At 44.3% G+C, this 17,530-nt stretch overlaps 1 protein-coding gene across 1 annotated transcript in view; it reads left to right on the forward strand.

The window, feature by feature from the left end:
- Positions 1 to 17,530, forward strand: part of PIEZO2 (piezo type mechanosensitive ion channel component 2) — a 302,891-nt gene that overhangs the window by 169,829 nt on the left and 115,532 nt on the right. The window contains exons 6-7 of the mRNA XM_047793685.1: positions 5,556 to 5,766; positions 7,601 to 7,814. Coding sequence (XP_047649641.1) covers positions 5,556 to 5,766; positions 7,601 to 7,814 — 425 coding nt within the window. The remainder of the gene's footprint in view (positions 1 to 5,555; positions 5,767 to 7,600; positions 7,815 to 17,530) is intronic.

The following is a 17,530-nucleotide window of genomic DNA, read 5'->3' on the forward strand; positions in this document are numbered from 1 at the left end:
CCCCAGCAGATGCCTTTGGATTAACAAATGACTCTTAGCACTTGTCAAGCTGCTGTCATTTCACTGGCTCTCTGAGTGAGACCCCCTATAGTAAGTGCTTTAAAAGGGGGGTTTAGTTTCCTCCAGCATTTTAGGACCATTGGACCCCAGTCCCCTTGGTTTTCTAAGCCAGGCATATTGGGGGCTCTTCTCTCTGGGTTAGATCCCAGCCCCCACGCATCGGTCATCCAGGAGGGGCACCTGTCTGCTGAGTCCCTCCCTATCAAGGGATCATGTTGTGCAGCAGTTTGGACAAGAGCGTTTCTCTGCTGCTCCATGGGTCTGGACCCAGCCCTTGATCCTTGGTTGCCGAGCAGGTATTGAACTCGTGTTCAAGTTCTCCAGGCAGGTTGATCTCGATGTAGCTGCATGTTTGCTGTGTCCACAGGAGGAGGTGCCTTCAGACTCTTTCCACACCACCACCTTGAACTGCCTTTGACCTGGGAGTTTGTAGAGGCCCAGGTGCAGGACCCACCCCAACCTGTCACTCAAAAGCCCTGGGAGGTGGTTGGGGGATAGGTATTGCTTGATGGTGGGACAACTGTGTTATTCAAGCTCCTCAGACCTGCAGTCCTGGCTAACCCAGTGGGTTCCTTTATTAAAGTTCTCACTGCTCACTCAGTTTCCCTTATTAAACTTCTGTTACTCTGTCAGAGGAGGTTGAAAGCATACAGCTACAGACTCCTTTTCGCAAGTGAAATGGGGCGATTTAACTGCTCTTCTACGTTTGGAAAAAGAATCATCCTAAAACAAGTGTAGCAACGGAATAAAACAATTGCTTTGTCTGCACAGGGCTATCATGCTAGGCCTACACAGCACACATGACCCCGTGCCAGCAAGCCTCCTGTCCTCTGTCCGGCCGTGGGCCTGCAGGGCACACTGAGGATGTGACTGGTTCTTCTCCTGGGATGAGTCACATCATGGCCTCTTCCTTCCTCGGGCTCTTCTGTTGAGATGAAACCACTCTGTTAAGATAAACTGTTAACTTTCAATAGTAAACAATGAATAAACAACTCATGACATTTTGGAAAAATGCTTCCTTTGCCTACCAGGTCTTCTGACTCCTCCTCTGTGACTTGCCCATATATCCTCCCATTAAAAGGTTTCTCAAAGCGTGGTTTGAACCACGAGGAAGAGGGAAATGGATGGCACTGCTGGAGAAGCTCTGGTCTAACAGCTAAGGTTGACTGAAACCTTTAGGCGATTCCACAGATGAATTCCTCTAATGTAGTTTCCAATTAAGGGAGTCGACTCAGGATATGATTCAAACAGAACATTTCCAATTTTGCCTGGTCAGCTGGATGTAGAGTTGGTTGACCCCTGGCTGCACGTGTCAGCTGGGGTGTGGCTTCTGGGCTGGCTGCCTGCGCATCACAGAGGGCAGCCCTTTAATCAGAGTCCTGGGATCCACTCCCAGAATTTCTGATGCAGGAAGCGTGATGGGGGTGGTGGTGGCTAGGAATCTGTCCCCCTGAGGATTCCCTGGTGATCCTTGGGATTAATTCCAGCCCAGGTTGAATCTTTTAGCGCTTGGGGAGGAGGAAAATGGATATTGGGTTCTACTAAAGGTAATTTATGGTGATGGTGTTGTTCAGGGTTGAGTGGGAGTAACAGACAGTGCTGTGTGTGTTGGGGTGGTGGGGGAGTGCGGCTGCGGAGTAAGGGGCGGTCGTGGGATGAGGTGCACAGGCTGCTTTGCCTGGAGGCCCTCGTCCAGGCTTGGGAACAGAGTCACCTCACATGCAGCTGATTCTGGAGCCCTCGGACCATCTTCACAGGAAATGAGATGCTACCGTAGTACCCTGGGCACCTCTTAAAGTCAGGGGCTTTTCAAGAAGATGACTTAAAGTAGTTTGGTTTTGTCCAGTAAGTTGTAGACGTTGACCTGGCCATCCTGATACCTGAGACTGTATTTGGTTTTCTAAACTGTAAAGAGCCTCTTTGTCTTTCATTTCTAAGATAGCTCAGGAACCAGGGGTTAAATCTTCCTTTACAGCTACCCCTTCCTAGGGCCAAGGCCAGAATCAAGTTGGGCTCCAGTCTGGGGACAGATGACAGCGCCAGCAACCCAGGCTGCTTGCTGGTAAAGACTTTGGCTTGAGCTGGGTCTTTTCCAAAGTGTCAGTGTTTACACGTCACCAGATTGATTGTTTTGGGGAGAAAGCCAGCCTGTTACCCAGCCAGCCTGCTGTGACTAATGGCAGTTCTGGCCCAGCCTGCACGGTACGGGCTCCCTTTGGGCTCACTCTCAGCTTGAAGGTTTAGAAAGTGTTTCCAATTGAGGGCCCCAGGGATTCCGGTAGAGAAATGCTGAAAACCTCAAGTACAGAGGTATGTTTATAAAAATCACGGGGGCCTCCAGTTCCACCCAAAAGAGGTCAGGGAAATGCATTCGTCTAACCTCATGAAAGTTCTCGACCAGAAATTTCTATCTGATTTAATCTACATCCGTAGCAATTCCATAATTGAGTAATAAGTCATTTATTGTAAAGGTTAGGAGTCTGTTTCTGACTGGGCCCTGGCGACTCTAGCTGTGTTCTCTCTCTCTGTCTCCTTTCACAAATTTGGGGGCTGAAAGTTTTGGACAAGCCTTCTTCCTCAGAGAGGGATTTTTCATGTCACCCACCTGTTGTGCGGGACATTAGGTACCAGATGCCCCATGTGGGTGGAGGTGTGGGTGCCATAGCAACGGCTTCACTGGATTGGTGCCCATAGCAACTGGGCTTTGGGAGATGGAGAAGCTGGAGGAAGGCAGGCCTGGGAGCCTTAGACGCTAGGGAGGGTTCCCCTGGGTAGGCACTGCACATCCCAAGGCAAAGAGGCTGTGGAGTCCAGGTTCCCCAGGTATTTTCCAGGCAAAGTGCGATGAGCATGTGGTGTTTCTAGGCAAAGAGATGATGGTAAGGCTGGAGAGATAGACTGGTCCCAGGTGTGGTGCCTTTGTGTTCTCTCCAGGTCACCTCACCAGACCCCTGACTTTGGCAGTGAACCTCAGGTAGACCACTCCAGTTGCCACCTGTTTCCACACTCCAGCCTCCTACACTCGATGCCCCAGGACAGCCCATCTCATAACTGGCTCCTGCAGCCTGCCCCACTTCTGGGTGTCCTGGTCCCACCAACCAAGATACCACTGATGCGGGAGCCCCCACCCCCAATTCTCCCTCATCCCTCCTTCCTCCCTGTGAAATCTCCCCTGCTGACATCCTGCTGAGATGCAAGCCCTCTTCAGCCCCCACCCCATCCTGCACCAGAACAGCCCCCTGCCCATCCTCCTGCAACCACTAGAGTCCCCTTCTCTGGGTGAAGTGGCTGCGATCACAGTCCTGTGAGAGTGGGTTCGAGTGTTGAGGAAGTGTCACCATGCATGCAGCCAGCTCTTAGATTCACTTTGAAGCTCCCACGTGTGGGTTGGAAGCAGTGTGTTTTTCTGAGATGAGACAGGGTGTTACAGGGCAGGGGAGGGTGGTAGCTGTCTGCGCACAAATGGGCTGCAGGTGGTGGGTTGAGGCACGGCCAGAGCTCAGCCCTCTTCTCTGCAAGGTGAGACCCAGTGGAGTCAGCTGCTGAGATGGAGGAGGAAGTGGGCCAGGGGACATGTGCCTTCTTTCTGAATGCACCCCGGAGGCTTGACCAGCCCTTCCAGGGCTTTGAAGGCTCTGGCCTAGAATTTTCACATGGCTGATTACTCTGTGACATTCAGATCCCAGCTTAAATGTCACCTCCTCAGAGAGGCCCTCCCCGACCTCAGAATTGAAAATAGCTGCCCTGTCTCTCACAATCCCATCACCCTATTTCAGTTCTCTTAATAGCCCTAATTACTGTGAGATATTTAGTTGTAAACTTTTGGCTTGTTGACGTGTGCTGCCGCAGCTCCTACTGGAGACAATGGAGCATACCAGGCCCCGAACACCCAGAAAGATCTTAATTAATAAGCCTGAAACATTCTTTTTCCTCCAAGAAAAAGTACACATGTGCTTCAGTGGAACACAACAGGATCCGAAACCCACTTTGAACTTGAGTAGGCCATGGTTTAATCCCTGTATTTGTATGTGCCTGTGTGTCTGTGTCTGTATTGTACGTATATAAACAAAAACACTAATTGGAAAAGATACATGCACCCCAATGTTTATAGGAGCACTATTCATAGTAGCCAAGACATGGAAACAACCTAAATGTCCATTGACAGATGAATGGATAAGGAAGACACGGTCCATATATACACTGGAATATTACTCAGCCATGAAATACCATTTGTAGCAACAAGGATGGACCTAGAGATTAGCAGATTAAGTGAAGTCAGATAAAGACAAATATCATGTAATATCACTTACTTGTGGAATCGAAAAAATACAACAAACCAATGAATAAAACAAAAAGAAGACTCACAGAGAAAACAAGCTAGTGGTTACCAGTGGGGAGGTGGAAAGGGGGAGGGGCAAGGAAGAGGCAGGGGAGATAAAGGGTTATTGTGAGATTATGGGAAATCACATGTATGAAAACTTTTCAAAATTGTAAATACATTTTTTTTAAAATAAGAACCTTCAAAATGGAAACACAGAGCAGCCAGTCCCTACTCTCTAAGCCTTGAATGGATTCTGAACAGGGGGCCTGCGGGCCCTTCTGGCTCTGCAGATAGCTGCTGTCTTTTCAACATGAAACCTGTCAGCCTAGGGGTGAATGCAAACAAAGTTTCATGCATCTCAAACAGGCTCCTTTTGTCTTCAGGTGATAGTTTATATTTGTAATTCCTTTAAAAAAATCCTAACCCTTCCAGGGAGGGATTCTGATTAGCTCAAAAAGTCTTGTGCATTCTTTAAAAACAAAACAAAGCCCCGCCATAGTACAGCCAGTTTAAAATAATCTGTGGAAGTCCACGGATGTGCTGCACAGGTATTTCCTCCCTGAATCTCTAGCGATGGTCCTGAATGGCCTGAGATTGGCCCAGCGCATGATCCTCTAAAAGGATGAGATAGGAAGCTACTGTTTATTTAGCCAAGTAGCGGGGGCCACTCATCCTCCCACAGGCAGGAAATACTAAAATAGTGAACAAAGATAAACTCCAGAAAGAAAAGGGATTTCCTAAGCCCAGTTTGGCCCATCCTTTCCGTTTAAGCCATGGACACGTTCGTGAACTCTTCCCATCACCTCAATGGCAAACTCCGTAATTTGAAGGAACCAAACCCAGGTTGCTGACAGCCAAGGTTATTCATAGATGTTTCAGCCGGGTTCTTCTTCTGCCTGTTAAAATGAACTCGTGTAGGTAAGATGACCTGCCATCAGGGGCCCTATGATTAGCGGTGCTTCCTGTGTACTTCAGGGAAGATCAAAGTTCCCTGGGCTCACACGGGGACCCCTGGGGACCTGAGGGGTTACGTGGTTGAGTGGTTGTCTGCATTTTTCCCTGATCTGTGAAATTCACCCCAGTGACTAGCCCGTAAATTACAAACCATATATAATCTGCTGGGTGGACAGGCAGCGTCCTGGACTGCAGTGTTTTCTGTTTTTCATTTATTTAGGCTGGAGGAGAAAAAATCGACTCAGAAGAGGCTCTGGTCTATGAAGAGGATTTAGATGAAGGAGATGGTGTTGACGGCCGCTTGGAAGAAAGCACAAAATTAAAGCTCTTCCGCAGGCTGGCCTCCGTAGCCTCCAAGCTGAAAGAGTTTATCGGCAACATGATAACCACCGCGGGGAAGGTTGTGGTGACAATTTTACTGGGTTCATCAGGTGAGAGCCGCCAGCTCCAGGAGAGCACAGGGAGGCTTGGCGAGTCATGAAAGGACCATTACAGAGAAAACAAGGAAACAGTTCTACTCAGTGGCACCGAAATGATAACTAGCTGTTGTAAAACTGGCCACTGTACGAACCACACACACACACACACACACACACACACACACAGAGTTCTTCCTGTCCAGTGCTAGGTTTTATATTTTTAGATGGCTTCTGTTAACTTCTGTAAAGCAGTCTTGCCTCATAGCTGTTAAGTAACATCATTTGCTGTGTGTCTATCAGGACAGTCTATGCATAGTGATCTGCGACAAGGGACAGCTTTCATGTACCTGTCCAGAGCTGCACACGCGCTTGCTGAAAGTGTGTCCGTTTACACTGTCATTAGTAATCTTTTTCTTTTCTTTTTTCTTTTTTTTTTTTTTTGGTCTTTTTGCCATTTCTAGGGCCGCTCTTACGGCATATGGAGGTTCCCAGGCTGGGGGTCAAATCAGAGCTGTAGCCACCGGCCTATGCCAGAGCCACAGCAATGTGGGATCTGAGCCACGTCTGCAACCTACACCACAGCTCACGGCAATGCCAGATCCTCAAACCACTGAGCAAGGCCAGGGATCGAACTTGCAACCTCATGGTTCCTAGCCACTGAGCCACGACGGGAACTCCCGAGTCATTAGTAATCTTAATGTAACTCTCCAGGATAGACTATTTTTTTCTTCCCACGGTAAAGGGTAACCTTCCAGCACACACACACCGGCTTCCTCCTGCTGTTGGCTGTGGGTGGCTTGTTCCGTCATAACGTTCCCTCCGTCCTCCTTGCTCCACAGCTACCGTGAACTTTATTCCATCCTGCTCCCTTAAAGTGTCACAGGACAAAACAAATTCCCCCTTTTATATCGGAAAATGTAAAACTGGAAAAGACATCAGAATTTCTCAAGAAATGTAACTCTGCATTTTAATGAGAAGTCATTTCCAAATGCTTCCCCCCCCCCAAAGTTTTTAAATGCCTATGAAGGAATGACCTCATTCTTTACTTCCCCTTTCAGTGATAGTGCAAATCAGATTTCGTCCAGCAGGGCAAATGTCGAGTAAATCTTTAACTGCCACAGGATGTAATACTGTAAATCCTAGTTAACAAACAGAGTCAGTCATTATTTTTAAAAATTGATATTTGGGGAAATTTGGAGTGGGACCTACACGTATTCCTAAAAATTTGAGGGAGAAGTAGAAAGATGGAAACAGTCAAGTAAATAAGCTAATTTCTCCTGGTATAAAAAGTGGGTTTTACAGGGCTCAAATGCCACGGGCAGAATTTCTTCGGCATCTGGATTTTTCCCCATATTTACAAATTTCACTTATGGGTGACTTTCTTTTTTGGGGGGGGGTGACAGCATCAATTTGCAATCTTTGGGGGAATTGTTTTATTTTATTGCTGTTACAGCTTAAATTCATATGAGGGTAGAATGAGAGGTTAAAAATACACCCGTTTTATTATTAAGGTACCACAATTCTATGCTCTCACGGTAGAAAAGGCTTACATCGATTTTAATAGTGGATTAAACTGTGTCAGAACAACATGTGGCTTATACAAGGATTTTTCTTCTCTGAATCTTCTCCAGAAATCAACTTTCAATACCCATCAAAATTTTAAGCTCACTTGTTCTTTTTTTTTAAGCTTTTTATTAATTTAGTAAGAATAGCATTAATTCTGATTTTATAAGTAAAAGGTGATTAATTTTTCCTAAAATCCACCCCATCTCCCGCAGTGACATTCACTGCGTGGCACAGGTTCCCTTCCCCGCAGGGTCTCACCACGGGGTTTCTCTTTCCTTAGGAATGATGCTGCCATCTCTGACCTCCTCCGTCTACTTCTTTGTGTTTTTGGGTCTGTGCACCTGGTGGTCCTGGTGCCGAACGTTCGACCCCTTGCTGTTCAGCTGTCTCTGTGTCCTGCTGGCAATTTTCACGGCAGGACACCTGATTGGACTCTACCTGTACCAGTTTCAGTTCTTCCAAGAAGCGGTTCCCCCAGACGACTACTATGCAAGGTGAGACATGGCCAGACGTTTACGGTTCAGTCAGAGAATCCATGAGCTGCCAGGTGTCAAAAATAACTAAGTGGTTATAAAAGTATGCAAGTAAAAATGCATGAGTCCATGATATATATGTGTGTGTGTGTGTGTGTATGTGTGTGTGTGAGCGGTCTAATTTGCTTCCACCAGTGATGACTATTTTCCCAACTTCCTACTGTGAAGATGGAAATTCAAGGTAAAAAACCCAGCATTTTCTTTGACTTTTTAGAAGGAACTCTAGGCCATTCTCAGTTAATGAGGGAAAAACACCTCTTTGCAGGAAGACACTAGCTAATGAAAGGGAAAGGCATGCTAGAATTAGCAACTGAGCGTTTACCAGTTCTTAAATGAAATATTTAAATCCAGTTGCAAAGAGGTTGCTGGAACAAAGGCTGTTTGCAGCCATGATGTCTAGGCTTGATGCAGTGTGAGGAAGACCGCCTCATATTGTTAAGCCTTTAGGCCTAACCTTCAATTCATGGAAAATATAAAGGATAGAAATGTGATGTCAGCGACTCCACAGGAGAGCAGTTATCAAAGTCCTGAAAGTGGATTCTGGGGAGAAACGATTTGGTCTCTCAAAAGTCAGCATCCTGAATCAGAAGTGTGTGTGGGGGGAAGGGGCCAGGGTCTGTTCTGGCTTAAAGGAGAAGGGAGCAGACCTCGCAGACATATGACACACCTGACTCTGAGTTGTACCCTGGTTCAGCAACAAATCTCTACAAGGCATTTTGAGGTTACATGGGGAAATTTCAATATTCACTGGTCGTCAGCCAATAGCATAGAATGCCTGATAATTCTGAGGTGCGTGATTTATGTGGATATACAGGAAAATGTTGTTATTTTAGGAGATACATGGTGAATTCTTTAGAGGTGAGGTGTCATGATGTCTGAGACTTCCGACTGGTTTAGCCCCAAAGAAGAAGAAAGTGCAGTATAAATATATATGAAATGTTATTCAGCCAGAAAAAGGAAATCCTGCCATTTGCAACAACATGGGTGGACCTGGAAGGCATTATACTAAGTGAAAAAAGTCAGACAGAGAAAGTCAAATGCCATGTGATCTCACCTATATGCAGAGTCTAAACAGAAAGTCAAACTTCCAGAAATAGAGAGCAGAGGGGTGCTTGCCGAGAGCTGGGGATGAGGACGATAGGACGGGGTGAGTAAAAGGTACAAACTTTCAGGTATAAAATTAGTAAGTTCTGAGGATCTACAGTACATCCAGTGTGCACCAGGGTCACTGCAGTTAATAACATTTTACTGCTGCATGCTTGCCATTTGCCAAGAGAGTAGATCTTAAACCTTCTTACCAAAACACAAACAAAAAAGCAACTCTGTGAGGTGACGGATGTGTTCACTTAATTGAGGAAATCATTTCACGATGTATTTGTATATCAAATCAGCATAGTCTGTGAATATATTATAAGTTCACATGTCAGTTGTCCCTCAGCAAAGCTGGGAGACAATCAAGAGGCCCCTTTAATGGTGCAGATTTACATAATATTTATTTTAGGTGGGAATAAATAAATGCAGAATTTCAGTGCAGACATTAGTTCTAGACCAAATGAACCTTTTGGTTTCTTCTATACTTTTCATATTTGGTTTATTGAACACATCTAGAAAAGTGTTTGTACTGTTGGAAGGGCTGACTTTTAGGGGATGGTTTAATTGGCAATATCTTCTATAGGGCAGTAGTTGCTCCCTACACAGGCCCCCCTCTTGACTTAAGGATCTTGTCTGCCATCTAGAGTCTGATGAGAGGAAATACAAAGACTATGCAGAACCACCTTGAAAACACTTTTTTTCTGTAAAGGATCAGTTCGTAAATATTTTAGAGTTTGCTTGCCTATGGTCTCTGCTACAGGTTCTTCTAAGAAGCTGTTTTAGTGCCAGAGCAACCCTGGACGAGACGTTAACGAACACATGTGGCAGTTTTCCAGCAAAACTTTGTGCACACTGAACTTCGGATTTCAAAATATTTTCACACTTCATGAAATATTATTTTTCTTTTGATTTTTCCCAACCACTTAAAAATGTAAAAACCATTATTAGCTCACAAGTTATATCCAAACAGGTGGTGAACCAGGCTTGCCCACAACCTGTGGCGTGGATAATAACAGTCCTAAGAGTGTAATTGTTATTTTACCGTCCAGGGATCTTGGCTGCCTTAATCAATGGAAATTGATAAGAGGCCAGGTAGGAGAATTCAGGCAAGGCTTTACTGGGGCCCCTGCTGCAGCAAGGGTAAGCCAAAACAAGCAGCAGTTTCCCTTGTTCACCTGCTCGCAGGGGCCTCTGTGAGCTGGTTCCTCACATGGGGTGAGTGAGGGTAGGGGCGGGATTGGGGGTCCTGCCAGGAGGTGTGGCTTAGGTGGTCTGCCCACCCCTTTGGGGGTGCTGTGTGCAGGGGGCGTGTGCAGTTCCCTGCTTTCGCTTCCCACAACCTATTTTTGCTCTGCGCTCTTCAGAAGTGGCAGTTATCTTCTTGCCTATAATTTTCCCCAACTGCTCAGGTACACAGTTGTTTTTCGTCCCTTATGGTTTCTCTGTATTTTGCTCCTGGAGAAGATGTTTGTGCAAGCATTGCAGCCACTGCAGCAAAGGGTCCCAGGTCCCAGTTCCCAGGTCCTGGCCTGTGTCAAAACAATTTACCGTATTCACTTTTCACTTGGATTGTCTCAAACTTTAAATTATGATTATAAATTATTATAGACATTTTGGAGATAATACTATAAAATTGTTAAGAGCTTCATTGCTGTAATCTCAGCGAGTCATTAGAAGTCAGGTTGCTTCTCTGGGTATAGATAGTTTGAGATAAGCAATGCAACATACATGTATTTATATACACACATATGTCTGTGAGTGTGTTTGTATGTCTATATATGTATACATACACATATATGTATATATAATACTGCCTTATTGTTTATGTATATTGTATATACACAGATATATAAGTATATATATGTATATGTGTGTGTATACACACACGCACACCCCCCCCCCCCACACACACACACTACCTTATAGATTCTTTCCCCACTAACTTGGTGATAATAAGGTGTTGCCTCTTAGCCCTTGAAAGCTTGGCGATTTACATATTTTAAACAATAGCTTTTTCTTAAGTCCTAATTTCAACGCATTACTATCAACCAACAAATTCTAAGTTGAAAGAAAACAAACTGAAAACAAGCAGGAAAAAAAAGCATCCTGTGTGGGCCTTTGTCATAAGTCTCATAACCACAGACCCCAACCCACATAGCCAGCTTCTGTTGTGGGCATCCTGAAAACAATCCGAGTCATTTTTAAATTCTTGTAAGCTTTCAAACAGGCTTTTTGGTGGGAGTTATCTTTATTTTTATAGATATTGGACTGATTTATCATGAATATAATAATTTTTTTGGTGATTATTTGGAATAATATAATAAAGAATAAGGAAAAACACTTTTTAAAAATATAATCCTAACTACCAGAAATAAATACTGTTCATTTTTGGTCTATATTCTTCCAGGATTTTTCCTGTACATGTATGTGCTTTTTAAAAACAAACTTTGGGAGTTCCCTAGTTGCTTAGTGGTTAAGGATCCATTGTTGTCACTGTTGTGGCTCAGCTCACTGATGTGGTGCAGTTTTGATTCCTGGCCTGGGAATTTCCACATGCCACAGGCATGGCCAAAAAAAACCAAACAAAGCTTTTTTTTCTTTTTGCAGCCGTACCTTTGGCATATAGAAGTTCCTGGGCTGGGGTAGAATCGGGCTGCAGCTGAGGCCTATACCACAGCCATGGCAACACCGGATCCAAGCCACATCTGCAACCTACGCCGCAGTTTGCAGCAATGTTGGCTCCTTAGCCCACTGAGCAAGGCCAGGGATTGAACCAGCATCCTCATGGACACTATGTTGAGTTCTTAATCCGCTAAGTCATAGCAGGAGCTCCCAAACAAACTTTAAATCGTGATGCACATACTGTTTAATAACTTGCTTTACTTGAGTTCTGCATTTCCCCACACAATGAAATGTTCTCCTAAAATGTGGTTTTCCTAGGCTGCCAAGTGTTTGCTGATCTAGCTGTGTCGTAATGTGGTCAGCCCCTGGTTTCTAACCCTGGGCATTTAGATCCCGGCTCTCTGTCATGAGCACCATGTTACTTCTGAATTTAGGTAAAACTGATGATGCGTAAGGAGCAAGCCCAGGTCCCTCCGTTGTGAAGGAGCCCTGCAGGGCTGGGTAGTGGTCGGGCTGCAGGAGGATCTGGTGGTTTCCCTGATCCTGGGCCACCAGGATGCTACTTCGCTGGTCTGCACCCAGGTTTTGGGACTGAAATCCCATACACGGGCAGGGCACGCATCTGGGGGTTCATGTTTCTCCAAGGTGAGGTCATCTCTCAACTCAGCGGCCCCCAGAGATCACAGGCTTCTTCCAGCTCCGCCTGGACGTGGTTGGAGTTTCTTCACTGCTCTAGCCAGGGGAGCATGTGGGGAAGGTGAGCAGGGACCAATGACTGATGAAGTGGATGGGGAGCAAGTGCAGCATGGAGGAGGCGCAGGGCAGAAGGTTCCCTCCTGGCTGTGCATAAAACTGGCACAGCCATATTTCCCAAAATAAAATTGGGGCACAGGAGTTCTCGTCGTGGTGCAGTGGAAACGAATCTGACTAGGAACCATGAGGTTGTGGGTTCGATCCCTGGCCTCACTCAGTGGGTTAAGGATCTGGCATTGCCGTGAGCTGCAGTATAGGCCGGCAGCTGTACCTCTGATTAGACCCCTAGCCTGGGAACCTTCATATGCCACAGGTGCAGCCCTAAAAAGCAAAAATAAAAATAAAATTGGGGCGCATTGTTTGATAATGATGAGTGTACCTTTAGGAGGTTAAGGCAGAGTGAGAAAGGGGTTTTTCTCACCACTGAAGTACATGGTTCTATATGGTTATAACCATAAAAATGTAGTGCCCACTCTTGTGAAGTTAATTCAGCAAAAATCCTTCCAAAAGAATCCACATAACTTGAGTACGACAGCTACCATACTGCTCAACACAGTTTGTTTAGTGGACTAGAGAGCCCAGTTCCAGCTGTTAATCTAGCAGGTCTCCCTCAGAAAAATGGCAGACTCAACAAAATCCAGCTTAACTCATCCCAAGTGTGGTCCTTCAAAAGGTTTGGGGTTTTCTCAGGAGTTTCTGGAGACAGCAAACACCTTCTATCTTGAAGGCCAGGAGGCTGGGGTCAAGGTGTTGGCCGGTGTTCACGGTCCTCACCCGTTTTCCTCCCTGAGAGGCTGGCCGAGCTGATGAAGCAACAAGTCCCAACCAGCTGTGTCCTGTGGGTTTTCTGCAGAGGTGTGGAGGGTGGGACAGAGACCGGGGACCTGATGTGCTCTGCGGTGCCTGAATGTGACCTGAAATTCATGGAACCCTGTCAACAAATGTCTACTTTGACGACAGAATGAAAAGCCAGTTTTAAGGGTTTGTCAGCTCACTGCTGACTTTCCTTGTGAAGAAGAGACTGCAGGTGATTCTGAGGTGAAGTCATCTAGAAACAGTTTTGGACACAAGGCAGATTCTTTGTTTTCTCACCTGAAATTATCTAGACAATACAGGCAGAAGTTCTGACGTGGACCAGGGTGAGGGTTTGACAGGAGGGTCAAACATCTAGTCTACTGTTTTCTTAATCATGACATAGGGAATGAAGAAACCCATAAATTTATTTCTCAACCTGAACCACGAATGTGTGCATGGTGAGCACTGAAATGGGTGTGTGGCTGAATAACCCTTTAAGTTGCTTTTTTTTTTTTTTTTTTTGGGCTTTTAGGGCTGAACCCGTGGCATATAGAAGTTCCCAGGCTTGGGGTCAAATCAGAGCTGCAGCTGCTGGCCTACACCACAGCCACAGCAACACGGGATCTGAGCCTTGCCTGTGACCTACGCCATAGCTCACGACAATGCCGGATCCTTAACCCACTGAGCAAGGCCAGGGATCGAATTTGCATCCTCCTGATCCTAGTCAGGATCATTAACCACTGAGCCACGAAGGGAACTCCCCAAGTTGCATCTTATAATCTCTACCTGTCTTTCATTCTGCTGACCTCTGAACTTTTTCTAGAATGTTCACAGGAGTCACTGCAGGAGTTGGACTTCTTTGCTCAAATTCACAGCTTTGTTGTTTTGCTGCTTTTTGAACCTGAAAATGTGCAGTTGAAGAATGAATGTGAGTTGTGGGAAGAAATGGGAGAGATTTGCAGGCCATCCTCTGTGGAGGCAGCTTTCTGCATTAAATAAATACACAATGATTTCTCCATTGTACTTTCAATGTCTTATTTCAATAAATCAGTGTAAGAAAATTCAGTAAGTTCAGTGAAGGAAAAGCTCATGTTTATTCCAGTGTTAAAACAAGGTAAGAAAGAAAAAGCAGGAGTTCCCGTCGTGGCTCAGTGGTTAACGAATCCGACTAGGAACCATGAGGTTTCGGGTTCGATCCCTGGCCTTGCTCAGTGGGTTAGAGATCCGGCGTTGCCTTGAGCTATGGTGTAGGTTACAGACGCAGCTCGGATCCCCGCGTTGCTGTGGCTGTGGTGTAGACCAGTGGCTACAGCTCCCATTCAACCCCTGGTCTGGGAACCTTCATATGCCGCGGGAGCGGCCCAAGAAATGGCAAAAAGACCAAAAAAAAAAGAAAGAAATAAAGAAAAAAAAAGCAAAGCCTCAAACTCCAGCATCACTGTGGAGTGATGCTGTGGCAAATGAGAGACATGTTTAAAAAAAAAGCGTGGAAAGTACAGTATCACTTATTATATTTATCCTACTTTTATACTAGTGATGAAAATGTCAATAATACGTAAGGAGTAATAACAGCCCCAGTGTATGTCTTGGAGAAGCCAGTGGTCCTTTAGAAAAGGACACAGTGCAGTCAGCTCTTGTGTTGAGTCTGGTGCAGCTGGCTGTGCACATGGTTGTATGATCTGGGTTGTTCATGCAAATGCAGGTTTGCAGCCTCACCCAGGATGCTATGGTGCCCATCGTCTTTAGAACCACTTGAGCTTTGCTAACAGAAATGGCACAGGAAGACTAGGTTGTTTTTAATGCCAACTAGTTGGCAAGACTTCCTCTGAAAGCGGTCCAGTGTGGGAAAAATTAATGTAAAGGGGATCATTTTCCCACTGAGGAGTGTATAAACGGACCCAACCAGCTAACACTGACCCTTTCCTCGGTTAAACAATAATTCGTAGAGTGGGTAGGTGACATAACAATAACCAAACTTTTGGTTTCCTTTTGAAAAGATTCATTCTTTTGTTGAAGCACAGTTGATTTACAATGTTGTGTTAATTTCAGGTGCATAGCACAGTGATTCACTTTGAAGATTCTTATGACTGAGTGTCAGGTCTCAGACCCAGGTCCTTTGTGTGCTTCTAAAAGGCGAAAAATAGCCAAGAGAAATGAATTGGCTTTCCACAGATAAATGGAAAATCAGTAAATTCTTGAACCCCTGAGTCTAGGCGATTCCCCCCAACCTGATGGTTACCTGGGGCCAGGATCCCTGGGAAATGGGTGTCCCACCCAGGCTGACACCTGACATCTTGTACAACACAGCCACAGCCCCTGACCAGACGGGGACCTTCACACCAGCTGTCCGTCCAGCCAGAGACCTGAAACTTCCCAGCCTTGACCCATGGTGTCACCTTTGCTACCAAGGGCATCTCCCAGGAAGGGTCCCTCCCTGCTTGCAGGGAGGTTCTGCCCTGTCCTATGGGCCCTGAATGCCCTGGTTGACATGATAGACAGGCTCGTTCAAGAACCTTCGTTTCCGCAGAGCAGCTCCCCACACACATCACAGGAAGACAGGACCTTTCGGCCCACGTGCCGTCTGGGCTGTCCAGGATAGAGTGGGATATAGTGGACCTTGCCAGGTGAAAAAATGACTCATTTTACATTTAATCTTGCAAAATAGGAGGAGGAGTAGAGATTAGGCATAGTCGGCAGTTATGATTTTTTCTACATTTGCTCCAAATGATTAGTATTAATGAACATATTACCAACTATGCCTGGAAGGTCCATTTAGGTGCTTTCAACTTTAAAAATTAATAGCAAATTAATGATCGTAGAATTTCTGGTGGTAGGAAGACGGACTCTTCCTTCAAGTTAAGATAACAGCTTATGAAAAATTAAAGTGATCTTTTAAGAAAGGGCGTTTTGGAACAAAACAATTATTTTGCTATCAGACTTTTTATTGGAAAGTGTGACCATCTTGTTTATTAGAATTAAGATTCTCATTCACAGTCTGGATTTTAATTCAGTGCAGTAACACCTCGTTAATTTTTTAGGTTGTAGATAAGCTGATTTGGCTGACTTGCAAAGTATTTTGAGGATAAATATACCGAATGATGTTGCCTCATAACCATTTGGCTTCCTGAAGTGCAGAATGTTACTTAGGCAGTAACTTTGGCTGTAAGCTTCTTTGTTTTGGTTCCAAGCAACTCTGACTCAAGGATGAAAGGTTAGCACTACAAATGAGAACCAAGAGGCTTTGATTTTTCTCTTCAGAGTTTCTCTCAAGAAGCTTTTTTTCTGAGAAAAACATTTAGTCTTTCATCAAGTCTGATGTTGACTGAAGGTTTTCATAGGTTTTTTTGTTAGGTTGACCAAAATCCCCATATATTCTTAGTTTGATGAGTTCTAATCCACAATCGATATTCACTTTTGTCAAAACGCTTTTTCTGCATCTATTGAGATTACTTTTTAAATTCTTTTCTAATTTTAATATAGTGAACTGATTTTTTATATTAAACCACCCTGGTATTTCTAGCATAAATCTCACTTGATCAAGGGATATTATCCTTTTTACATATTCTCAAATTTGAACTGATAAAATTTTGTTTAGAATTTTCTCATCTGTGTTCATAAGAGATAATGGCCCGTAGTTTTCTTTTATTGGGATGCCCTTGGTTTTCATATGGAGTAATGATTCAGGTATTTCAAGTATTTCCTGTTTTACAGTAATCGGAAGAGCTGGTTTAGAATTTGTATTATTTCTTCTTTAAGTGTTGGGAAGAATTCACTTCTGAAACTATGAGGGAAAGCGCATAGTTTTCTTTATGGGAAGGTTTTCAACCAGAAATTCAACAGAAATTTCAACCAGAAATTCAACTTCTTTAATATATGACTTCTCAGGTTACTTTTTCTTGAATGAATTTTGGTAGTTTGTGTCTTTCAAGGAATTTGCCTTTGCACATAAGATGTCAAGTTTATTGGCATATAATAATGCTTACTTTCTTTTGAATGCCTGTAGCATCAGTAATGATATTTATTCCAGAGATTAGTAACTTTTGTATTTTTTTTGCTATTCAGTCCAGCTAAAGGTTATCAATTTATCATCTTCTCAAAGAACTAGCCCTTGTTTTTCTCTCTTGATTTTCTGTTTTCTATTGATTTCAGTTCAGATTTTAATTTCCTCTCTTCTACTCCTTTAGTGTTTAATTGACTTAATTAAATTAAACTTTGTATTTAATATCCTCTTTATGTCTCTTCTCTGTTGCTATTCTAAAGGTAGAAATTGAAATCATTGATTTGAGATTTTTCTTCTTTTCTAATATAAGTGTTTAGAAACACTTTGGTAAATTTAAGTTTAAATCTCCACTCAGATATTATATTAGCAGCATCCTGCAAATTTTGATATGGTGTGTTTTATTTTTAATTCTGTT

Source organism: Phacochoerus africanus, chromosome 8 (assembly GCF_016906955.1).
Source record: "Phacochoerus africanus isolate WHEZ1 chromosome 8, ROS_Pafr_v1, whole genome shotgun sequence".
NCBI lineage: Eukaryota > Metazoa > Chordata > Mammalia > Artiodactyla > Suidae > Phacochoerus > Phacochoerus africanus.